Raw genomic sequence first — 25,083 nt, forward strand, 5'->3', positions numbered from 1 at the left:
TCTTTCCCGACCTGCTGCCCGCTCCCCCTCATAGCACTGAACGTGTGTCATTGCTGATGCACGGGCTCTGAACTGAAACTTTGGTAAGGGTTTGGACCCAGGTGTGTTCTTATGTGGCCTGCTATAGCCACATACAGCCAGAAGATGGCGATCTGGTGCAGCAAGACAATCTAGAAAGAATCTGCGCCCACTAGACGCAGACCTGTTTGGTTTCCAGCCCCAGCCCAGCCCCTTACTGCAATTGCTGGCAGGGAGGCACCAACCCTCCTCCGGAGAACTACCCTGGTTGGAGGCTCTCTCTGATCTCTGTGGTCCCACCTGCTCTCTCTTGCACCTTCAGAATCAGAGCAGACCCTTTGATGCCTGGAACAGGATCTCACAGTGGGGTCTAAAAAGCCATCTGAACGCAGTCCCTTGTTGGGGGGAAGCTTGTTAGTGTAGATTTTAGGCCCCACTCAGACCCTCTGATTCCAACCCCGGACATTGGAGGCACAGTAAATGTACCTGGATGGATTCTTTTTATTTTTTACTTTTTTTATTTTTATGTTTTGGAGAGGTTTTTGCTATAGGGCGCGTGCGCTCGCCAGACAGAGACAGACAAAGCGAGAAATCACCCCCCAGGGGAAATGGCCACGCCGCAATCCGTTCTGCTCCGTTCTCCTCTTGGGATCTCCAAAAAAAAAAAAGTAAAGAAGTTGATAGTCTTTTTTTTTAAAAAAAATATTTAATTCTATTTGTTATTATCATTCTAAATTTTTTTTTTTTTTGGGAGAGATTTTCACTGTAGGGCGCGTGCGCTCGCCAGACAGACAGAGAGACATAGAGACAGAAAGTGAGAAATCAGGATGGTCACGCCGCAATCCCTTCTCCTCCATTCTCCTCTTGGGATCTTGGGCACGCACGCACACGCGCCCGGCGTAAGTTTTAAGCCACCGGGTCCGGGACACGAACCGCGGTCGACCATGTTGGAGTCCAGCGACATAGCCATTACACTAACTGCTGGTTCCCTATCATTCTAAACTTTTGACCAGAGAGAGAAAGGGAAAGCGAGAAAGCCAGCCTCCAGGTCCAGGACTTGAACCATGGTCAGCCATGTGGGAATCCAGTGCTCTTAACCACCACGCCACCTGCCAGCCCCCCCTCTGTGTTTTTCAAACCTCTGGGACTCAAACCGCATAATCCACCATGTGGGAGCCAGCTGTCTTAATCTACTCCCCTGGCGTCGCTTATTGACTTATAACTGGCCTATTTCACAGAACGTTACGTCTCCAGCCACACCACCTGACTGGCCCCAGGTGGGTTATGAACTGCTGTGCCTCACTTTCTCCGTCTGTAAAGTGGGGATCATGGTAATGCCTACAGTATGGTGCCCTGCACACAGTAAGTGCTGGTGAGTACTTGCTGTTAGGAACGATGTCCACTTTGAGAACCCCGCGAATCTGAACCTTAATGCCTTAGGAGACTTGAAGGTTACCCTCAAGATTAAGGATGCTCCTGTCCCGAGACTGAAAGGTCTTTTGGCAGAGGCCAGAGCTGAGCCTAAACCCAGGCAGAAATTTTAGCGTCTGATGAAAAATAGTAAGATAAAAAGGACGAGTCAATATTTATTGATTTAGAAGAGGTTCTATAAGTACAGTTAAATTATTCTTGTGTAGAAAAGCTATTTCTTTTATAATCTGCTTAGAAAGGCAGGGGTACCTAAGCCGTGACCGTATTTGCTAAGAGTGTTTCATGCTGATGTCGAAGTCGACACTCGTCGAAGTTATTTGTATTTCTCACACCACTTTCTGTCTTGGATGCAGATGTAGAAAGAAATTCCAGCAAAACGCACAATGTGTGAACAAAAGAAGAAAACAATGTACGAGTTTAACTTCCCGTCTTCCAACATTCTGTGCAGCTGTAACAACTGGTTCTAAAAATGTTAAATGTAAAAGCTTCACCCTAAAAAGAAATCGGGAAAACATGAATAATTAAATACTTTCTTTGTCTTTTTTTTTTTTTTTGCCATAGACACTTGTGCTTGCTGGGGGGGAGAGAGAGAGACAGAAACAGGGAAAGCGAGAAGTCACCCCCCATTCCCGGGGGATGGCCACCTTGCAATCCCACCTCTGTTCTCCTCTCAGGATTTGGGGCACGCATGTACATGTGCCTGGCTTGTTATTTCAAGCTGCCAGGTCTGGGGCTCGAAACATGGAGTTGGCCAAATGAGATCCAGAGCCTTAACCCCCATGGCATCAGCTGGGCCTAAATGTTTTCTTTAATCTTTGTATTTATCCCCTGGGGAGAGAATCCTGTATTTTGGGATGTGGGTCCTGCTCAAGTATGTCTCTGGAGTCCAGCACTCACACAGGCCCTTGGACATTGTTGGGGGTTCTTGGACCCTGAGCACTGACCTCATGTCTCACTAGCTCCTCTGTCTCATCAACGGCTGATCTGGGCTCCTTCCCCCTTTCCCCACCAACCCACTCTTTCTTAATACTATAAATTTTTAAAAGAATTATTTTATTTAACTTTACTTATTTATTTATTTAAATTTGACCAGAGAGGGACAGAGAGAAAGTGAGAAAGCAAGTCGCCAGGTCTGAGACTTGAACCATAGTTGGCCATGTGAGTCCAGTGCCCTTAACCACCATGCCACCCGCCAGCCCCAATACTATCATTATTTTAAAATTTGCTACAGGGCATGTGTACTTACCGAGAGAAAGTTAGATAACAAGCCACCAGATCTGGGACTCGAACCGTGGTTGGCCATGTGGGAGACCAGTGCCTTAACTACTATGCCACCTGGTCCTACCCTGTTTGTTTTTCAAGCCAGTGGGCCCAGAACTGGAACTGCAGTTAGCTGTAGAAGTCCTGCCGCCTCAACCACCGCACCACCAGCAGCCCAAGCTTCACTCTTGTCACGGCAAAGGCCTCAGATTACAGGCAGCTGTGGTGCGACACCACTCTGAGGTGAGAGGCTTCCATATGGCGTGCATGCGAGCGTGCTGCGGGATCTCAAGGAAGCACAGGCTGGCTCTGCCGGGCATCTCATCGCTCTTCCTGACCACACTCCCAACCTGCAGTTGAGGATTAACTCTTGAGAAATGCAGGTGCCTGAGTCTCCAGGAAACGCTCCAGTTGCTCATCCAGTGCCCCCAGCTTGGTGGCTGTCACAGGAGGAAGAGAAGCTGGGACGTGGAGCCTGACACCAGACTGGGAAGCAAGGCTGAGAGTGTGGGGGAGGCCTAGCCTGGCCCCCGTGTGTCCCTCCCCTCTGGCCTGCCTTCTCATAGGATCCTCCTGGTGCGATCTGTCCCGCTACCCAGGCCGGTGACACCCAGGTGACCTGTAGGGTGTTGCAAGTGGGTTACCAAGTGTTCCCATTGCTGGTTTATCTCATGGAAGAGGAAGAGGGAAGCTTTTAGGGAGATGAGAAGCAGCAGAAAACAAGTTTAATGGTTAAAAAAATTTTTTTTCCATGGAAGGAAAATGACTTTGAAAATAGCATGAAATCCGCTTAACTCTAGCAGTACCTCCCTGCCAGGCAGAGAGGGCTGGAGGGACGGAGATAGGAGGGCGGCCAGGAGGATCTGGGCAGGCAGCTGCCCGGGAGGCCACTGGGATAGCTGAGGGCAGAAAGGCCATGCTCCGGTGCAGACTCCCCTGGGTTCTGGAGGAGGGAAGGCATATGTCAGTCATAGAGCCCTGGGGCTGAGAGGCCTGAGAGGGTCCCTTTTCCTCCCTGCCTCCCCCACCCCAGCCTGGCTCAGAGGTGCCCCTGCAGTGCGGTGGCTTGTGGGTGTTGTCAATCAGTTTTCTAGGCTCCCTGATTTGGGCAGAGTTATCTGTTGTCACTCAAGTGAGAGTGTCATTCAAATCACAGGTGCCTGTGGAGGTCACTGATGCTCAGAGTGGCCCTTCATGGGGACAGGCAGGCATGCATGGAGGCTGTGGTCTTCGTTCATGCCATCCACGTTTGTGGAGGCCTGGGGTAAGGGAGAGGGAGGTTACAAAGCTTTCCAGGACCTGCTCCCCTGGCGCTGTTTACTGTCTAACTGGCTTATTTCACAGAACGTCATGTCTTCAGGGTTCATCCACATTGTAACCGGTCAGAATTCCCTTCCTTTTTAAGGCTGAATAATATTCCACTTTATATAAATACCACTTTTTTTTAATCCATTCACCTGTCATGGGCCATTAGGGTTACTGCCTCCGTACCTTGGCTGTAATGAGTAAGGTTTCTATGAACCTCAGTGAGCAAATATCTGGTTAAGATTCTGCTTTCAGTCCTTTTGGGTAGGTGCCTGGGAGTGGTTTGCAGGATCCACCTGAGGCCTAGCTTTGCCCAGGCCTGATTGCAGATCAATTAGACCAAAATCTCTGTGTGGTCTCATTAACATACTCTGATTCTGTCTTCTAATTATCTTTCGGATCTATCTCCTCTCCACTTCCATCACCACATTTTAGACTACAAGATACTCCCAATCTTCCCCGAGTATATATTTTTTTCAAAGAATTATTTTATTGCAGTTTATTTATATTTTAAAATTTGACCAGAGAGGGACAGAGTGAGAGAGAGAGAGAGAGGGGAAGTGAGAAAGCAAGATGCCAGTTGTGGGACTCAAACTGCAGTTGGCCATGTGGGAGTCCAGCACCCTTAACTACCACACCACCTGCTGGCCTCTACCCACATATGTTCTAACCCTTCTAATTTGTTCTTTAAAAAAAAAAAAACAAAAAACAACTTTATTTGCTTATTTATTTTAATTTGACCAGAGTGAGGGAGCGAGACAGAGAGGGAGAGTGAGGAAGCAAGCCGCCAGGTCTGGGACTCAAACCACAGTCGGCCATTTGGGAGTCCAGCTCCCTTAACCACCACACCACCTGCTGGCTCTTCTAATCTGTTCTTCATGCTGCAAGTAGGAGGGCATTTTGGAAATGCAAATCTAAAGTCATTTCATTTGCTTAAAATCTTTGAAGGCCAAGCTTGCCAGTGGGATGGTGTGTGAGGCTGCTGGATCCCACATAACCAACTGCATGGTTTGAGTCTTGTACCCAGTGGTTCAAGACATGTGTCAGGCACGTGAGCGCGCCCAAAATCCCAAGAAAAGAATGGAAGTGAATGGATTGAGGCAGGGTCATCCCCTCTAGGGGTTGATCTTTCACTTTTTCTCTCTCCCCGGCAAGCACACTTGCCCTATAGCAAAACTAAAGGGAAAAAATCCTTTTTAGTTTACTGACTATGTAACTGGCTTATATAGGCCATCCACCTTTTATTTTATTTATTTGTTTTTAGAGGTTTTTGCCTTAGGGCATGTGTACTTGCCAGCAAGAGAGAGAGACAGAGACAGTAGAGGGAAAGCGAGAAGTCATCCCCAAACAGGGACAGCCACACAGTAAGCCCTTCTCCTCCACTCTCCTCCTGGAATCTTAGGCATGGACGCACACGTGCCTGGCTTACATTTGAAGCCACCAAGTCTGGGACTCGCCATGTGGGAGTCCAGTGGGGTAACCGCTCCACCATCTGCTGGCCCCGATCCCCCTTTTCTCAGGAGAAAGACCAAATAATGACTTTACAGTGGGGAAACCTGGCAGACATCGGCAAAACCCATCAACCGAGGTTAATGATACCAGCCATGAGACATGTAACATCTGGGAATTCTTGCCAGAAACGTATAACCTTGATTTATTCCTGAGAAAACATCAGACAAGTTAAGATTGAGAGGCTGCACCATAACTGACCAGCACTCTTCTGAAGTGTCCTGTCGTGGAAGACACTGAGGACCGGCCCAGACTGGAGGGGACTGACCCATGGCAACGACAGATCAGGTGGATCTGGGGCTGGATCCTGAAACCAAAAAAAGATACATGAAAGGGGCCAGCAGGTGGCGTGGTGGTTAAAAGGTGCTGGACTCCCACATGGAGGACTACAGTTTGAGTCCTGGACCTGGCGGCTTGGTTTCTCACATTCTCTCTCACTTTCTATCTCTCATTCTGTCTCTCTCTGGTCAAATTTAAATAAAGTTAAATAAAATAGTTATAAAAAAAGACATCAAAGGAGGCCAGCATGGTTGTGTGGAAGTGGCGTGACGCTCTGCAGCCCCGAGTCCGTGCGGGGAAGCCCTGGGTTTGCGTCTCGGGTCTCCCTGTGTGCTGCAGGTGTGTGCATTTCTGCCTGCGCTCCTGGCTGACATCCAGGTGGACTGCGATGAGGGGAGTGCTCCCCCCACTTCTCTGTGTCTCTCAAAATAAATAAATAAATAAATACACTCTAAAAAGACCTTAGGAGAAAGCTGGTGAAAGTGGAATAAGCACTGCAGTTTAGTTAATAGTGCTGTTATTTTCCTGGTTATGATCATTATTCCCTACTTACGTGGGCTGTTAACATCAGGGGAAGTTGGAAAAAAAGAGAAAAAAGTTGGACATATGGGGATTCTCTGTATTCTTTTCTGCAATTTTTCTAGGGGAATTAACATTATTTCAAAGTAGGGGTGGGAGGAAGGGGCTCAGGAAAGAAAAAATAGCATTTAACAGACACAAGAATGGAAAGTTCCCTGTAAGGATGACGGGTATGGCAATCTTTTTGATTGACATGACATGTGTGTATGCTTTTAAAAACTATATTATTGTATATGTAAAGATGTACAGCAATTAAATATAAATTTTAAAAATTTAAAAATAGGGCCAGTAGGGGCCGGCAGGTGGTGTGGTGTTTAGAGGTGCTGGACTCCCACATGGCCTACCATGGTTCGAGTCCTAGACCTGGTGGCTTGCTTTCTCACTTTCCTCTCTCTCGTGCATGTGCTCTCTCACTCTCTCACTCTGTCCCTTTCTGGTCAAATAAAATAAATAAATAAAGCTAAATAAAATAATTAAAAAAAAAAAAGATCTGTTAAAAAAATAGGGCCAGTAGGTAGCGTGATGGTTAAGACACTGAATCCCACCTGGCTGATTCCGTGGTCAAAGGCCTGAACCTGGTAGCCTAAAAACCATGATGGGCATGTGCATGCACGCCCACAATCCTGAGAGGAGAGTGGAGGAGAAGGGATTGCGGCGTGGCCATCCCCACTGGGGGGTGATTTCTCACTTTCCCTTTTTCTGTTTCTGTCTCTGTCTCTTTCCAGCAAGCACACACACACTATGGTGCAAACCTGCGGGGAGGGGGGGGAGGCCAATTGGGGGCCAGCGGGTTCTTGGTGGTTGAGGTGTTGGATCCCACATGGCTGTGGTTTGAGTTGTCAGCCAGGCAGCTCGGACACACTGGACATGTGTGTGCATGCCCCAAATTCTGAGAAGACAATGGAGGGGTGCCTTCTTAGACTGCACAAAGTCTGGGGGAGGGAGGGGATGGAACCACTCAGATATCCAAACGAATGGTCACCATGTGTGTTGGTACCTTGGAAGACTGTCAGCCTGGAGTGTGCCTGGAGGAGGAGGCAAGCTTCTGAATGGTGAAGAGGAGGAAGAACTTTTGAGAGGGAAAAGATCCTAGAGTTGGGTACCAGCATGGTTGACTATGGTTCAAGTCCCGGATCTGGTGGCTTGCTTCCTCACTTTCCCTCTCTCTCACTTTCTCTTTCTGTAGTCAAATTAAAATAAATTAATAAAATTAAATAATTTTAAAAAAGAAGATCCTAGGGTCGAAAACGAAGATCCTCGAAGGACAGGAGGGCAGTAGTTGACTCAGAAGTCAGGATGAGGCCAGAGCAGGCGATGAGGCCCTGCTCTGAGGGGCAGTAAGGAGCTCAGGCCTTGTCCTGCAGGTCACCGTCATCTGTGGCAGCAGGCTTCATCACCTACACTGGCCCTCTGGGGCTCTGGACCAGCCCCCATTAAATTCTCAAAGGGTCCATGTCTCAGAGAGAATAGGAAGTGAATCGTTGGCCAAGCTGGCTCCCGTTGCTCTCTCCTAGCACCCCTGGGGTCCAGCCAGGCCTGACTCTTGTCCAGTCCTGAGCACAGAGTTGGTACCAGGCCAGGCTAGCTCCTTGAGCACCTGTTCTCCGCCTGCCTCCCCATCTATGGCTTCCAGGAGCGTCCCCAGGGGCCCTTACACCTGGGCCACTGGAGACAGTCATGGCTGTTGGGCTCCCTTGCTGGGCCCGTGTCTTCTCCCCACAGAGGGCCATGCCTGTCGTCTCCTCCTGCTAACCCCACAGTCTTGCTCTGCCCCTCCCCTCTCCTGATGCAGCACTCAAATGTCACCGATGAATGATGAGCAATGTCCCAGGTGCCAAAGCTGAAGGCACCTCAGGGTACCACCTCCTCCTCCCCCTCACCTCTGCAAAGTGCCTCTCTCTTGACCTCCCTGACATTGCACCCACGTATCTGGAACTGACAACTTCCAACACCACTGTTTTTCTGTGTCTCTTTCTGGGTTTACTGTGTTTTTTCTTACATTTAAAATGGCGATTTAAAAATTTTTGCTATCGAGTGTGTGTGCTTGCTGGAGAGAGAGAGAGAGACAGAGAGAGGAGAGAGTGAGAAAACAACACCTCCTGGGGGGTTACCTCACTGCAATCCCTTCTCCTTCATTCTCCTCTTGGGATTCTCCTCTTGGGTGTTTTCTAAGGCACCCAGTCCACTTGAACCACATGGTTGGCCATGTGGGATCCAGTTACCTTAACTACCAGCTCACAGACTGGCCCATGACATATTGTTTTTTCTTTGCTTTTCTTCTTTGCTGTAGGGTACTTATACTCACCCAAGAGAAGTGAGAGATAGAGAGGGAAAGTGAGAAATCACCCCCCAGGGGGCATAATTACACTGCAATCTCTTCTCCTCTATTCTTAGGATTTTGGGCATGCACACACATGCATCTGGTGTATTTTCTGAGCCACTGGGTATGGGATTTGAATTACGCAGTTGGCTGTGTGAGATCCAGCTGCCTTAACTACTACGCCACCTAGCTGGGCCCCATGACATATTCTTAATAGGCAAATCCACAGAGATGGAACCTAGATTTCGTGGTTTCCAGGGACTGGGATGCAGTTTCCAAGAACAGAGAGCAGCTACTTAATGGGTACAGTTTTTCCTTTGGAGTGATGACAATGTTTTGAAACTAGGATTGGTGATTGTGCAAAATTGTGAATATCCTAAATAACACTGAATTGTTCACTTTATCTTTTTTTGAGTTGTTCATTTCAAAATGGTTAATTTTATGTTATAAGAATAGCATCTTGGGACCAGCAGGTGGTGTGGTGGTTAAGGCGCTGGACACTCACACATGGTCGACCACGGTTTGAGGCCTGGACCTGGTGGCTTGCTTTCTCAATTTCCTTCTCTCTCTGTGTGTGTTTCTTTCTGGTCAAATTAAAATAAATGAATGAATAAATAAATAAATTGAAAAAAAAAAAAGAAGTTCACCTCAATTTTTAAAAAGTGCATGAACCTCTCCATCTCCTGTTGATGAGTTTTAGGGACCCTGGTTAAGACCCCAGTCAGAGGGACCAGCAGATGGCATAATGGTTATGCTGCTGGTCGCCCATGTAGCGACTGCAGTTTGAATTCCTGACCTGGCAGCTTAAAACTCACACCGGGCGTGTCCAAGATCCCAAGAGGAGAATGGAGGAGAAAGGACTGTGGTGTGGCCGTTCCCCTGGGGGTGATTTCTCATTTTCTGTCTCTCTGGAGAGTGCACACACGCTATAACAAAAATTTCTTAAACCCAGTTAGAAACCAATTGTTCACATTATGCAGGGGAAGCTGAGGCCCTGGGAAGTGGGACAGAGAGAGGCTCTCCATGGGCCACAGAGCTGGCTCAGCTAGAAGGAAGCCAAAATCCTGGACTCATTCGCAAAACAAATCTTTACTAAGAACCCACCACAAGGCCAGTCCTGTCTTAAGCACCTAAGATTTGGCCATGAATCTTTTTCTCATGGAGTTTGTATCCCTCCGTGTGTGGACTCTTCCACATGCCACCCCAGGGAGATGGTGTACAGAGAAGGCTGCCCATTGCCTGTCTCCACCTGCAGACTGGTCGGGGGTGTTGAAAGAGGAGGCCGGAGCTAGTAGGGGGACTGGAGGGAGCTTTGTGTTAAGAAGGGGCAGCTGTGCTGGACAGGGTGCTGCTCAAATAACCCATGCAGCTCCTGCCCAGATTTAGGAAAAGAAGAAAGTGAAGAATTATTTCAGGCAAGAGTGGAAGCCTTGCCCGAGAGGCTTCCCCACCACCACCATCCCCCCGCTTTCCAACTCAACATAGCTGGTAGATGGGGTTTGAGGTACAAAGGATTCATTTGGAAATTGATAAACCTGGCAATGAATTTCTTAAAAGAATTATTCTATTTAACTTTACTCATTTATTTAAATTTGACCAGAAAGGGACAGAGAGAAAGAGAGAGAGAAAGTGAGAAAGCAAGCCACCAGGTCTGGGACTCGAATCATGGTCAGCCATGTGGGAGTCCAGTGCCCTCAACCACCACACCACCTGCTGGCCCCCCAGCAATAAATTTCAAGGCTCCCCAATTTCCCAGCTAGCTGGGCAATTCAACTTAGTTTTCTGAGCCTCAGCTTTATGGTGTGTAAAACTGGGTTAATACAGGAAAGAATGAGCCAAGGGCCAGCCTATGGTGGCTGTCAACTGTCCAAGCCTAAACCTCAAAGTCGGATCTCATTTCCTGCCTGTGGTTAATATTCTAGTCTGTTTTGTGGCTAATAACTGAAAATACCTGAAACTGGGTGATTTCTAAAAATAGTAGTTGCTATAGCTCGTGGTTGGAGGGTGAAGCCGGGGGCCATATTTGGTGGGCACCTTGCAAAGTCCTGATACATCACCAGGGCCAAAGCAGAGCAGCTGTCTGTGAGTCTGTTCTAGCCTCTCCTGTTCCTTATAAACCCACCAGGAGACAACCTGGTGGCCCTGCTGGGGACCCTGCTCTAACAACCTTAATTTCTAATCTCTTTCCGAAGGCCCCACCTTTTGAATTGTAAATGGATCAAGTTTTCACCCTCTTAATTCTGTTTCAATGCTCAACACATGAACTTTGGGGGGACTTATTTGCACGCTAGCAGTTGAGAACATCCTGCTTCCTCCCACCTGAGCAGTAGCTGATGCCAGCACCCCGTCCCCAGCTCCCCTGAGCAGCATGGACACAGTGTCTCCTGGGCACGGGGCTGTCCATGCTGGCTACAGACTGACCTCAAATTCCTGAAGAACATCATGAACAAAACATCTTGTGATCCATTGTCGCCATGAGAAGGGGTGGCAGCAAGGACCCGCCTTCAGGCTACTGAGGCATGCGTCCTTCCTGGCTGGGTACCAACCGTCATCCTCGCTCTCTGGACAGTCCCCTTGTGGGTCTTGGTTCCCAGGACTCCTACCCTCTCCAGGGTCTGTTCTAGGTCCCACCAAAATGGCTATGGGGTCCTATGGCTCTGTCCTACCCTCTAAGTGGTCACGCAAGGGAAAACCAAAGGTTGCTCCTGCCTTTTATTTATTTTTAAAAGAATTATTAATTTAATTTTATTTAGTAATTTGTTTATTTTAATTTTACTAGAGAGAAACAGAGACAGACAGAGAAAGTGAGAAAGCAAACCACCAGGTCCAGGACTCAAACTGTGGTCAGCCATCTGGGAGTGTCCAACGTTTTAAGCACCACACCACCGGCTGGTCTCCCACCTTTAATTTTTATTTAGTTAGTTTTAGTTTTTGCTATAGAATTCTTGCACTTGCCAGAGAGAGACACAGAGAGAGGAAGAGAAAGTGAGAAACTGCTCCCCTCGGGGAGGGGGGATGATCACACCACAATCCCATCTCCTCCATTCTTCCCTTGGTATTTTGGGCATGCAGGCACACATGGCTAGAGTGTTTTTTAAGCCACTGGATCCGAGACTAGAACCGGGTAGTCTGCCATATGGGATCCAGCACATTAAACACCATGCAACCTGCCGGCCCCCCACAGTTTTCTTACCCCTAAAACAGGGATAAGAATAGAACCAGCCTTCTCAGGATGTTGCAGGTGCTCATTGATTAATATCTGTAAAGTGCTGGGTCCAGCAGTTGGCACGGTGGTTAAGGCACTGCACTCCTGCATAGTTGATTGTAGTTCAAGTCCTGGACCTGGAGTCTTAAAACTCAAGCCAGGTGCATGTGCATGTGTGCCCCAAGTCCCAACAATAGAATGGAGGAACTCTCTCTAGTGAACGCACGTGCCCTTTGGCAAAAATCTCTCTCTAAAAAATTTTTCTTGGTAAAGTGCTTAGAAGAACACTTGGCACAGAGTAAGTACTCTTTATTTTAAGTTTTTGCTATAGGGTTTGTGCACTTGCTGGGGAGAAAGAGAATGAGAGAGAGTGAGGGAAGGGAGAGATCATGCCCTAGTGGGGATTTGGGGCATGCCTGCTCAGTTCCCAGCACGTTTTTCAAGCTGTGGATCTGGGGCTTGAGCTGGGGTTGGTCATATGGGATCCAGTAGCTTCAACCACCACACCACTTGGCTGGCCCAGTACTCAATACCTTTTTATTACGATAACTTTAGTTTATGTAGCTGCTTTTAAGAACCTTTGACAGTGACTTTGTTTTTGTTTGCTTAAATCGTCATCTCCCTCAGCACAGGAGTTACAATGAGGAGAGAGACATTAATCCCAAACTCAGAGAATTAAATGGACAATTGCAGTTGGGATCTGTGCTTTGAGGAAGGAGAATACGGAGCTCAGAGGACACAAAATGATAATGGTACCCGAGGAGTTAACAAGGACTCTTTAGTGTGACCAGGTAATCTTTGAGATCACTAACCTGTTTCTGCTTGCTTAAATGACTAACCTCAGAAATAATAGCAGAAACTGAATGGACACACAGAGGAGGAGACTGAGGCTGGGAAATTTCCTGTTAGGACTAAGTTCCAGCAAACCTAAACTCAAGCTTTATTCCTGTAAACAGTGAATAAGACAATGACTAGATCCTCCGCTGCCTTAGAGCTGCACGTGGCCTAGTTAATACATCACTACCTCCTGTCCTGCTTCTGTAGAAAACATCCCTAGGACAATGGATCACAAGATGTTTTGTTCAAGATGTTTTTCAGGAATTGGAGGTCAGTCTCTAGCCACCACGGACTCTTCTGCCTGAGCTATGAAAGGGACTGTTGGGAGACCCCTTGACTCAGAAGTTCGTGCATTTCTTTGAACACACTGCATGTGGCCTGATGGCAACTGATTGCACACTAACAATGACTTCACCTTTTCCTTTCACCAATCACATCTGTCCACATCCCCAACTACCTCCTTTCCAGTCCTTAAAAATCTCTAACCCTGTCCCGGGGCCAGCGGGTGGTGTGGTGGTTAAGGGCATTGGACTCAACATGGCCAACCGCGGTTGGGGTTCTGGACCTGGCGGCTTGCTTTCTTGCTTTCCCTCTCTCTCTTGCTCTTTCTTTCTCTGGTCAAATTAAAATAGATAAATAACATAGATAAATAAAGTTAAATAAAATAATTATTTAAAAAAATCTCGAATCCTCTCCACTTTGGTACTTATACCACACAGCGGGCCATGTGGGACCACCACACCATCCAGCATGTTCTTCAAGCAGCAGGGGCTGAAATTCACTGGGTGACTGACCACGTGGGATCCTGCTCCCTTGAACCACTAGACTATGGGGCAGCACAGGAAGGAACTTTAGAACCGAGACCTAAAGTGTGTGTAGGAGATAATTAGTCCAAAAAAGGAAGGGAAAGTATTTTGGGTTTTAGTTTTTTAAACTCTTACTTATGAGGCCAGGAGAAGGTGTAGTGGTTACATTGCTGGACTTGCACATGGCTGTCGGCGATTCGAGTCCCAGACCTGCCTGGTGACTTGAAAGTCACACTGGCCACGTACATGTATATGCCCAAGATTCTTGGAGGAGAATGGATTGTGGCATGGCCATCCAGGGGGGTGATTTCTTACTTTCCCTTTTACCGTGTGTGTTTCTCTCTTTCTCTGATGAGCACACATGCCCTGAGGCAAAAACCTCTAACAAAATGTTACTTATTATTATTATTATTGTTTTCTTTTTGTTGTTTTGTTTTTTAAAAGAATATTTCATTTGACTTTATTTATTTTAATTTGACCAGAGAGGGACAGAGTGAGAGAGTGAGAGAGAGAAATTGAGAAACCAGATCTGGGACTCAAACCGCAGTCAGCCATGTGGGAGTCCAGCATCCTTAACCACCACGCCACCTGCCAGCCCACTATTATTGTTTTTAATTTGCAGTAGGGCATGCATGCTCACTAGAGAGAGACAGAGAGAGGGAGAGGGAAAGTGAGAGAGCAAGCCTACAGGACTAGTACATGAACCATGGCCGGCCATGTGGGAGTCCAGCACCCCAATCACCACACCACCTGCTGACCCGGAAGGAAAAGTATTTTAAATAGCAGGAATAGCACGAGTTTGACGTGTTGAAGGCACAGAGAGAGTTTGGGGAGTGTGAGTGGGATGGGGCTCGAGGTAGCAGGGACTTGGAAGGAGGTTGAGGAGTTTGGATTTTACCTAAGAGAAATCAATGGGCATCCTTTGAAAGCCTCTGTCAGGGAAGGCCGACCCGAGTAGACTCACTTTCAGGAAGTTCACGTTAGCTAAAGGGAGGCCAGGAGGCCATTTCAGTTTTGTTTGTTTTCTCTCTTTCATTAAAATGATCTTTGGGAAGAGAGTGGGCATATTTATAACACTATTAAGAGTATCCATATTTTTGCCATACAATAATGATCACTCGCCCCAGTCATTTAAACCATCGTAGTAAGGGGCCAGCAGGTGATGTGGTTAGGTAAGGTGCTGGTTCCCACATGGCGAACTCTGGTTTGAGTCCTGGATTTGGTGGCTTCAAAATCATGCCAGGCACACACGTGCATGTATGTGGGTGTGTGTGCGTGTACCCAAAATCCCAAGACCAAAATGGAGGAGAAAGGATTGCAGGGTGGCCATCTGCCCAGAGGGTGATTTCTCACTTTCCCTCTCTCTCTCTCACTCTCTCTGTCTCTCTCTGGCAAGCACATGTGTCCCATGAGGGTTGGGGGGGAGAGGAAGAAAGGAAAAGAAAAACTGTGGTAAAAACATATCACATAAAAGTTACCAACTCATCTATTTTTAAGTGTGCTGTTGGGTATATTCACTTTGTTGTATGACTGATCTCCAGAACTTTTTATCTTGCAAACTCGAAGCTCTATTCCCATGAAGCAAGGACTCCTCTCTTTTCCCCAATCCAGCCCCTGGCAACCACCATGAATCTGACTACTCCGGGTGCCTCGCATGAGTGGAATCATCCGGTGTTTGTCCTTTTGCGAGGGCTTTATTTATTTATTTATTTATGTATTGGAGAGGTTTTTGCTATAGGGTGTGTGTGCTTGCCAGAAAGATAGAGAGAGACAGAGAGACAGAAAGCGAGAAATCACCCCCTAGGGGGGATGACCGCAATCCTTTCTCCTCCATTCTCTTCTTGGGATCTTGGGCACGCACACTCGCCTGGCATGAGTTTAAGCCACCGGGTCTGGGACTTGAACCGCGGTCGGCTACATGGGAGTCATGGGAGTTCAATGACATAGCCATTATGTTAACTGCTGCTGGGCCTTTTTTTTTTTTTTTTTTTTTGACGAGGGCTCATTTTCTTTAGCTTGATGTCCTGAGGTTCACGTTGTAGGACACTTCAAGAGCTGACGGCTTGGACTGAAGCTTGGCACCGGAGATGGTGAGAGATGGCAACAGCAGACTGGGGGAGGTAGAGATAAGACCTGGTGAGGAGGGAAATAGGGTGGATGGGGGTTGGAGGTGACCCAGGGGCTGAGTTGAGAATAGAGAAAACTGGGAAAGGATCTCTCTCTGTCCTCAGCCCAGAGTCTCACTGAGAGCCAGCAGGAGGAAGCAGTAAGCCCCTCTGGCTCCTGGTCCTTCGTTCGAGTCTTCCAACAGGGTGAGAGCTCGCAGGGCCAGAGCACCACCAGAGCACCGTCATGGCATTCCAGATGAAAGGCGGAAGGGGGCCAGAACAGTTCTGTGCTCTGTCTCCTGCAGATACCACCAGGCTGGGCACCCCAGGGGTCCAGCCTGCTGGCTCTGGTCTCTTTCATTCTCTTTGAGATGATAAAGCCTTCCTACTTAGAGACCTGCCTCCTCCCCATGAAGGGGGAGATTCTCCTCTCTGAGAGAGCGTTTGCAGTGGAAAGATCCCTGACCCTCTGTCTGCAGCCCGCGGCAGGTACCTCCTTCCCACTGATGTTCGCGGTGAGTGGCGTGAGGCAGGCCGGCAGAGGAGCAGCGATGTAAAGGTGTGGTTGCCATGCCCACCTGGCCAGGTGTGGTGTTGCTTAGTTCTACTTGGGGTGTGTGTGTGTGTGTGTGTGTGTAAGGGGATTGGTTAGCTCTTAGAAGAGGCTGCAGAGAGATGAGATTTTCTAGACTCCTGTCTTGGAAGAGTTTTATCAGTGGAGAGGGAAAGACGGGCAAGGCTGATAAGGGAATCCCAGGTGGGCAGGGGACTGGCCTGAGCAAAGGCAGGGTGATGGGGAACAGATCCGTGTGCCCTGGGCCCCTGCTGTGGCAGCGAGATCTGCTGAGATGAGCAGGGCCCAGGACTTTAATCTCTGGTTGTGGATAGGGTAGTGGTGGAGGAGGTGAGAAATTCCTGGCGAGGAAGCCGGGGAGGGTGGTAGTTAGCTAGAGATAATTGTTAAATTCCAGGCAGCACTTACTGGACCCTCCGTGCTGCTGCAAGAGTCCTACAGGTATTAACTTAGGTAACGCTCGCTCGCTCACTTGCAGTAACGCTATGCAGTTGTCACCATCACAACGCTCATTTTCCAGAGGGAAACACCAGGAACTTGCCCACAGTCGCAGGGAAGCAGGATATAGGAGTCCAACTTGGTGGTCCGGCTCCATGGTGTAACGCTGCGTCTCCCAGCCAGGTCTGAGCGGACACGTTAGGGACAGAGCTGGAGCGGGTTGAGGAAGGAAATGGCCAGGAGTTGGCCTTGCTGGGATGTGGGCGGCAGGTGCGAGTGGAGCCATGTCTGGCTCCCAGAGGCCGTAGTACCAGGAAAAGGTCTTGCTGGCTTCAGTTTCCCTGTGTGTAAACAAGACGGGAGTGCCTGCCCAGCGACAGAATCAGTGTGAAGGTCCTTGTGCATTTACGTTGCTCTGTCAGTGTAGCCTCACCCCAGGCCCCTCCCACGGGTACCAACATGCCCTCTGTCCTCTCTGTCCCCCCTGATTGCCTCCAAGGAGACCCTCCCCTTTGGGAGTTCTCTGCCTTTTCCTCCTGGAGCTAGAACTGGCTTTGAAACCCACCTGGCTGTTCAGAGGGAAAGGTAGAAGCAGTTCCACGGGTGCAAGTTGGGGGTATTTTGGCGCACAGAAGGGCTGCATGAATACCTTTTATTCTTGCTCAGAACATCTGAGTCTCCCCATGGGGATCCCCGCCCAGAGTAGCATCTCTCCCTGCTGCAGAGAGGATATGAGAGCCCCTGGGGACCGCTGTGAGCTCAGGGCAGGCAAAGGCAAGACTCACCTTCTCCCCTCACCTCTGCCATGCCACTGAAAATAGATGAGCACAGAAGGGTGAGGCACTGCCCTGGAAGGGGCTGGCGGGAGAAGCCTTTGAAGCAGGAAAGAGCCTGGGAGGCCAGGCTGAGGGAAGCAAGCCTGGTAAACTGTTCGTACCAGGGTGGGGGCAGCAGTCCTCCCTGGGCTTTCCGTGCGGCAGGCGGACCCCACCAGGCTAGCTCAGCAAGGCCAGGCCTGGGCTGTGCTGGTGGACAGCTCGCCTGTCACTGGGCCTCTGCCCTCTCATCTGCAGCGTGAGGGACGGTGACCAGACCACTTTCCAAGTCCCTTCCTGTGGCCAGATTCTAGAGTTCAGACCCTTGATGACCTGGCCAGGCACCCTGGCCCCAGCAGCCCTGAATCCCACCCTCACTAGGTGCGGAGACGTTCTCTGGATAGCAGCAAGGATGCCAGGGTGCACTGAGGAGTGGGTGTGGCTAGAGCCCCCTCCCGGAGGGCGTCCTTAGGGAGCAGAGGACTGTGAGCCCGCAGACATGTCTGTGGGGAGGGCCACGGACAGATGCATCCAGTGGTCCGGTCGCAAGGCTGCGCCTGTGAATGCCATGTGTGCAGCGCATGTAAGTGCAAGGGCTGCACAGCCAGCCGTTAGGCCTTTAGTTCCTGACTGGGGTGGTGGGTTCTTGGGGTCCGAGGAAAGGCCAGTGAGGCAAGAAAGGGAACCACGTGGGGTCTCTGGGTGTTCGCGGCAGGGCTTGTTAGTAACAGGCATGGGGCTTTTCATTGTTTGGACAACCTGGGAGGCTCTATCAGTGACCTCCTATCAGTCCTGCAAGGGGAGGGAGGAACAGAGAAGCCAGCTGGGGTCCTGGGAGCAGGTTTCTCATCATTCCCACCATCAGAAAAATTCCTTTCACTCAGGTCACTGTTCCTAGTTGGCCCAGGTCCCCCAAGCCCCTGGCCTGCCCCTCTAGGATATCCTCCTTCGTCAGAGCTGGGGATAAGGAAGGGAGGCTTCCTCCCCTCTCCTTTGCACATGGCATCCTGGCTCAGGGCTGGCCAGGGCTGGAGCTTGCCCCGCAGCTGCCTTTGACCACAGGCCAGGTGGCCTTGTCTCCTGGTTTCCAGGGCTGGTCAGGGCTGGAGCTTGCCCCGCAGCTGCCCTTCCCCACAGGCCAGGTGGCCTTGTCTCCTGGTTTCTCTGTGGCTGCCTCACTCCACCATCTCCCCTCCCCTGCACAGGACCCTGCTTGTCCTCCACCCCCTCCCCCATGTCCCACATTCATCTGCCTGGCACATGGAGCGGAAAGTTGAGGTGGGGCTGCAGGGTGGGGTCAGGGCTGGAGCTTGCCCCGCAGCTGCCCTTCCCCACAGGCCAGGTGGCCTTGTCTCCTGGTTTCTCTGTGGCTGCCTCACTCCACCATCTCCCCTCCCCTGCACAGGACCCTGCTTGTCCTCCACCCCCTCCCCCATGTCCCACATTCATCTGCCTGGCACATGGAGCGGAAAGTTGAGGTGGGGCTGCAGGGTGGGGGGCAGCAGGCTCAGGTGCAATTTAAGGGCAGCCAGTTGGGGTGGGGGACCTCGGATTTTTGGTGCAGGGTACATGTTCTGCTGGCTGCCCCGACTTCCCTGTGCAGCAATTTCAGTTTCTATTTTAAACAGTTTGGGTTGGTTGCTTCTCTGCCTTCCTGCTGGGTGTTTATAGTGAGGAAAATAATTGGTAATATTTGCACAGATGTGCTGGCACTGCAGCTCATCACGGGTACCTTTACCCAGGGGACCCTCCCTGCCCCCAGCCTCTCTGCCAGCCTGGGAGCCAGCCTGGGCAGGGGAGAATAACTGAAGCCCCCCTGCCTCCAGGAGCCTCAGGCAGTGAGACAGACAGAGCAGGGAAGCAGGAGGCCTGAAGTGCCCCAGGCACAAGGGACTGATCAGGATGAGCCCAGACTCCATAGTATGGGCCCTTTGGAGGGACTATGGGAAAAACGCCCCCAGGACTCCGTTCTGATGCCATTTTCATGCAGAGCCTGCATTTGCAGTTGAGGGTAGGGATGGGAGTGGATGAGGGTGGGGCAAGACCTGGGTTGAAACTAGGAAATTATTTGGCTTCTCTTTCTTTCCTCTTTTCAAGGTCTGGAATAGCATTCAGAGGGCTAGGAAGGGGACAGGAATTGTCTGGGCTGGGAGGCAGCTTGCCCAGCCTAAGCAGAGCCTGCACTGGGGTGCGTTGCTGCCCAGCTCCTTCCTGGCCCATCTCAACCTGGGGATGGGTGAGACCTCCCGGCAGGCAGGGCTGAGGGAGATTCCTCAGTCACTGCACTTCCTTCCTCACCTCCTGCATTGCACACGCTGTATGTGCAGGACAGGTGTGTGCACACAGGTTTGGTGCACATGTGGGATGTGCCTGCGTCCACGGATGCATGTGTGCATAGGGGTGTGTGTGATTGCAGCGTTGTGCATGTGTGTAAGGTGCGTACATATGTACGGAATATAGGTGTGCATGTGGATATGCATGTGTGCCTGCGTTTGGGCTTGGGTCCCCAGCAGCTGATCCAGGGCAAGGATTCGATTGCAGGTGGTTTATTGGGAGGTGACCGTGGGAAGCACAGTCGTAGCAGGCGGGTAGGGAGGAAGACAGGGAGAGGAAGGCCGCCCAGGAGGGGTGCGCTGCCGAGCAGGTTTCTGTTGTGGGCAAGTGAAGCTCAATCCCACTGGGGAGCCCTGGGAGCCCTGACGAGTGTGCTCCCACCCAAGGGGCGAGACATCCGGGGTGAGTATCCACTGCCTCCCCACAGTCACTGGGTGCAGGCTGCATGATCCCACTGGGGAGCCCTGGGAGCCCTGATGAGTGTGCTCCCACCCAAGGGGCGAGACATCTGGGGTGAGTATCCACCGCCTCCCCACAGTCACTGGGTGCAGGCTGCATTAGCGTCCCCACGCTTTTGGCTTGTCTTGCTTGCTGGCCTGTGTCACGGAGTCGCCTTCGACGTGGAGAGGTGAATGCAGAGGGGATCTGCGTGGGCTCCGGGCGATCTGCTGGTGGGGGAGGATGTGGTGTGGGAGTGTGCAGTGCCATGCACTCAGGACCCCGTCTGCAAGGACGGATGGCCCTCTGGCTGCTGGCAACAAATAGCCTTTGAGGCACTCCATGAAGAAAGCTGCCTTGCCCAAGGTCAAACCCTTTCTGGGCCCATATCCAGTGACTGGTCCATGTGGGGCAGGAAGGCCTGGCCCTTCACCTAACGTGGGTCAGTGTTGAAGGGCATTTCAGTTCCCCCGTGACCATCGGTCGGGACTGCACCTCAGTCCAACCTCACTTCGCCCATACCTGCCTCCTTCTTCCTTCCGCGGGGGTATCCTCAGAGCAGCCGCAATGTACATCCTGTGTGTTAATCTCTTTCTCAGGGACACCTGACCCAGGGTCCTCTATGTGCCATGACCTAGTAGCCAGGCCAGTCCCTCTGCCAGCCCAGGCAGGCTCCTGGGGACCCAGGACCAAGAGGGTATTGGAGAACTGGTTCTGAGGCCGGGCCCTGAGCCAGGCAGAGATGGCTCCCTCTCCTCAGTCACCCTGGCTCACGTCCCTCCCTCCTCCAAGCTCTGCAGCCTGGAGGGCTTCCTCTCCGGTGGGCTCTCACCTTGCCCTGCACAGTCAAATGTGCACCATCACCCAAACCCAGGCTCCCCTCAGCAGAGACAACCTGGGAGGGTGGAGATACCTGCCTCACTGTCCGCCAAAGTCCATGTGGGGATTCGTCCTCTCAGAGGCTGGTGGGGGTCTAGAAAAGCAGACATCATGCTGGAGGTCAGCCTCAGGGAATGGGTCCCAGGCAAAGAAGAGCAAGAGGCCCCGAGGGCACCCGGTGTTACTGAAACCTTTATTATAAGGGTAAGTAAATCCAGTAATGGGACATTAAAACTGCTGATGCTGCAGGGGGTGGAGGGTGGGGAGGACGATGGGACAGGGACAGACAGAGGTAGAGCCATGGCCCCAGGCTCAGGATGGGGCGCAGGGACGACCCCCTTCCTGCCTCGTGCACAGTGGGGCCCTGCAGTGCTGCCTCCGCCTGTCCGCATATCTCTCAGACTGATGTTTCCCTGACTGGGTGTTGGGGGCAGTCCTAAGTACGGGGTGTCAGTGAAGATGGCTCAAGGCTGGCCAGGGGCCCACCCCACCCTCCAGCATTCAGGGGCAGGGAGACATCACCAGTGTTGAGAGACAGGCCTGATCTTCCTTCTTGAGTTGGTGGAGCCCTCAGAAATGACTGAGGTTTGGCTCTAGTCCCCAAATTTCCAGGCAGAATCCAAACAGCTTGGAAACCTTCCATGGGAGGCTTCTGCCACTCCTCTAACCATACATGCAAGAAGTTTCATCAAAACAAATTCCGTAGAGAAATTCTATTCGTTCTTCTAGGCCTTGCTCCAGGGACACCTCCTCCAGAAAGCCCTCCTGAGCAGTTTTGGCCTCTCCCCATTACATTCACTACTCCCCAGAGGCTCTGCATATCCTACAGGGCTGGCTCTAGGTCCTGTGCTCAGTGGCTGGTAGGCTGATGGTACTCCTGCTCAGTTTTCCTGGGATAACACACGCTCAGGGACTCCCAGCAGAGCCCAGAAAAAGATAAGGAGAGCTGGGAACAGGGGCACAGTGGGGAGGCCTGTGCGGTCCAGCAATATTTCGGGGCCCTCCAGTCTCCTTGTGATTGCACCTGCCTTTTGCCTTTGCATAGGAAGCTCCAAGGACCTGCCCTTAGATGAGAGCTTCCACTCCAGGACCCTCGTCCCTACTAGGATCTGCAGTGCCTGACCAGCACATAGGGCAGATGAGCGTTCCCCAGAATCAGAAGGCGCAGGGGCCCCTGCGTCTCTATGTGTTTCCTTCCTGGCTGACTACAAGGGTCTGGGCATTAAGGGACCAGAGAGTGGAGCTGGGGAAGCCCAGATTGTCCCCAGGTGAAGACTCTGTGGGCTGAAAGGCCTGGGACAGGCGCTCTCTCCCCCAGGTACCCCTTTCTTTTCCTGTAGTCTCCTGTTCTTTCTCTACCGGGAGGTCAGCAGAGTGGGCAGTGGGTTGCCTGCAGAGGAGGAGACTCTCTAGGGGATGGCCTGGTGGGCAGCCCTGCCCTCTCCTGCTTCCCACCTGCAGCCTGTTGGCAAGTGGTGTTCCTGGCCCTGCTCTGGGCCAGAAGCAGAGTGTGAGCAAAAGTGAAGCTTGAGCTCTGCGGGCTGCAGACATGGGGGCCTCCCACTTCAGGTCACTCCCACGGGATCTCTTTGCAGGCCAGGGCTCTCCTAGAGTCTGCAACCCCAGGCCCCTGCTTCCTCAGATAGGCCAGGGCAGTCAGGATGCAGGTCCTCCTTGCTGCTAGCTGTGGCCATTCTGCGACATGTAAGCTGCCAGAGCCACCACCACGGCCACATAGAGACCAGCACCCACGGCAATGGAGAGTGTGGCCAGGAAGAGAGCCCGGCGGGAGGTGGTGCTGGCCAGCCGGAAGTCCCCTTTGGAGATGGCCTTGCTGGTCTGGGGAGAGAGACAACCAGCTAAATGAAAGGGAGCACTCTCCACCCCACCCAAATGCCCGGCCAAACAACCCAGCCGCTGGCCCCTGATGCCTGACCCCTTCCTGCAGGCAGGGATGCCACGCCCTCCAGGCACCCTTACCCCCTGGGAGAAGTAGAAGGCAGCGATGCCCAGTGGCCAGAAGCAGCAGAGCATGGAGAAGAGCGTGAGGCCCAGGTGGTCCCTAGGAGGCAGCGTGAGGAAGTTGTCTTCACTTTCACTCTCTGTCGACGTGGCATCACTCTGAAAAACAGTGGGGTTTGGTGGCCAGGCCCAGGATCACCCCAGCTCTATCAGACTGACTGGAGCTTTACAGAAAGGAGGTCTACAGTTGGCGATGTTGTGAAGTTACCAGGCTCTGTGGCTGTGGGTGGAAGCTTGGCTGGCCTTGGCACTCTACCAGAAGTCTTGCCGGTGACCCTGTGAATCTTTTTAGGAAGTTATTACAGGCTGACAGGTAGTGTGGCGGTTAGGGTGCTGAACTCCCACAGGGTTGACCGTAGTTCGAGCCTTGGACCCGGCAGCTTGCTTTCTCACTTACCCTCTCTCTCTCTCTATGTCTCTGCATGGGTGCCCTATAGCAGATTAAAAAGAATAATAATAAATAAAATTAAGTAAGGGATTCTTTCTTTTTAAAAAAAGGAATTTACCAAGAGGAAACAACATAGGTATCCTTGACCAGGGGCGTTCCTCATAAAGCAGCCATTGTGGAGGATTAGAAACACGATGCCCGACGGCCAGGAGACTGAGTTAATAAATGCTGGAAGAACTGACAATGGAATACCATGTAGCTATTAAAAATCACCTTGTAGGAGATTAAATTACATGGTGCAATACTGAAGTATGTCGCTTAGAGAGATTCAATTCAGGTTATAAAACAGCAAGATCTCTTTTGGGCATGGAGGTGGGGAAAGCACATGTGAATAAAGAGAGACTTAGATGACCCCCCTCTGAAACAGTGTTGTTGTCAAGGGGTGTTCTGTCTTGAGTTAAATTACTTACGTAATGAAGAGAGCAAAAACATGATCCTCTGGTGAACAGTCACCCTGAGCTAGTCTCTGAGGGCAGACTGTGCTGGTGCCAGGAGTGCTTTTGCTTTGGTAGCATGCAGATTCCAGGGCCCCACCCGCACCTATTAAATCTCCGCCTCTGGTGGCAGGGCCCTGGGATCTGCATTTTATTTTCTTATCTTGAAAAAACGTTGCTAGAGGGTGTGTGTGTGATCACTGGGGGACACACACACAAGAGAGAGAGAGAGAGAGGAAGCAAGAGAGAGAGAAAGCAACCCTAAGGGTCAAGGTCATGCTGCAATCCCTTGTTCTCCATTTCTCCCTCCTTCTGAGATTTTGGGCATGTATGTGCACACATACCCGGCATGTTTTCCAACCTGTCAGTCTGGGAGTTCAACTGCACTGTTGGTCACGTGGGATCCGGACACCTTAACTGCCATGACACGGGAGGCCAAGATCTGCATTTTTTTTTTTTTTTGAGAGTTTTGCTATAGGACACAGGGGCTCGCCAGAAAGACAGAGAAAAGCAGAGAGACAGAAAGTGAGAGATCACCCCCCAGGGGGGATGGCCACACCGCAATCCCTTCTCCTCCATTCTCCTCTTGGGATCTTGGGCATACACGCACATGCGCCTGGCGTGAGTTTAAGCCATCGGGTCCAGGACTCAAACTGCAGTCGACTACATGGGAGTTCAACGACATAGCCATTACGCCATCTGCTGGTCCTGAAGATCTGGATTTTTTAAAACTTAATTTAATTTATTTATTTGCCTTAGGGCATGTGTGAGAGAGACAGACACAGTGAGAGGGAAGGTGAGAAATCACCCCCCAGGGAAGATGGCCATGCAGCAATCCCCTTCTCCTCCATTCTCCTCTCGGGATCTGGGCATGCACACACATGTGCCTTGCATGATTTTGAAGCCACTGGCTCTGAGACTCGAACTGTGGCCGGTCATGTGGGAGTCCAGTGACATAATGGCTATGCCATCTCCTGGTTCCTCAAGACCTGCTTTTTTTTTTTTTTGGAGAGATTTTCGCTATAGGGGGGGTGGGCCCGCCAG

General features: G+C 50.9%; 1 protein-coding gene across 1 annotated transcript in view; it reads right to left on the reverse strand.

Moving 5' to 3' along the window:
• Positions 1 to 21,315: 21,315 nt before the first annotated feature.
• The window catches only part of SYNDIG1L (synapse differentiation inducing 1 like), a 24,121-nt gene continuing 20,353 nt past the window's right edge, over positions 21,316 to 25,083 (reverse strand). Inside the window, exons 3-4 of the mRNA XM_006170545.2 lie at positions 23,116 to 23,256; positions 21,316 to 22,974 (exon numbers count right to left, since the gene is read on the reverse strand). Coding sequence (XP_006170607.1) covers positions 22,816 to 22,974; positions 23,116 to 23,256 — 300 coding nt within the window. The 3' untranslated portion in view covers positions 21,316 to 22,815. The remainder of the gene's footprint in view (positions 22,975 to 23,115; positions 23,257 to 25,083) is intronic.

The sequence above is a fragment of the Tupaia chinensis genome, unplaced genomic scaffold (genome assembly GCF_000334495.1).
Source record: "Tupaia chinensis unplaced genomic scaffold, TupChi_1.0 Scaffold148607_1, whole genome shotgun sequence".
In the NCBI taxonomy this organism is placed as follows: domain Eukaryota; kingdom Metazoa; phylum Chordata; class Mammalia; order Scandentia; family Tupaiidae; genus Tupaia; species Tupaia belangeri.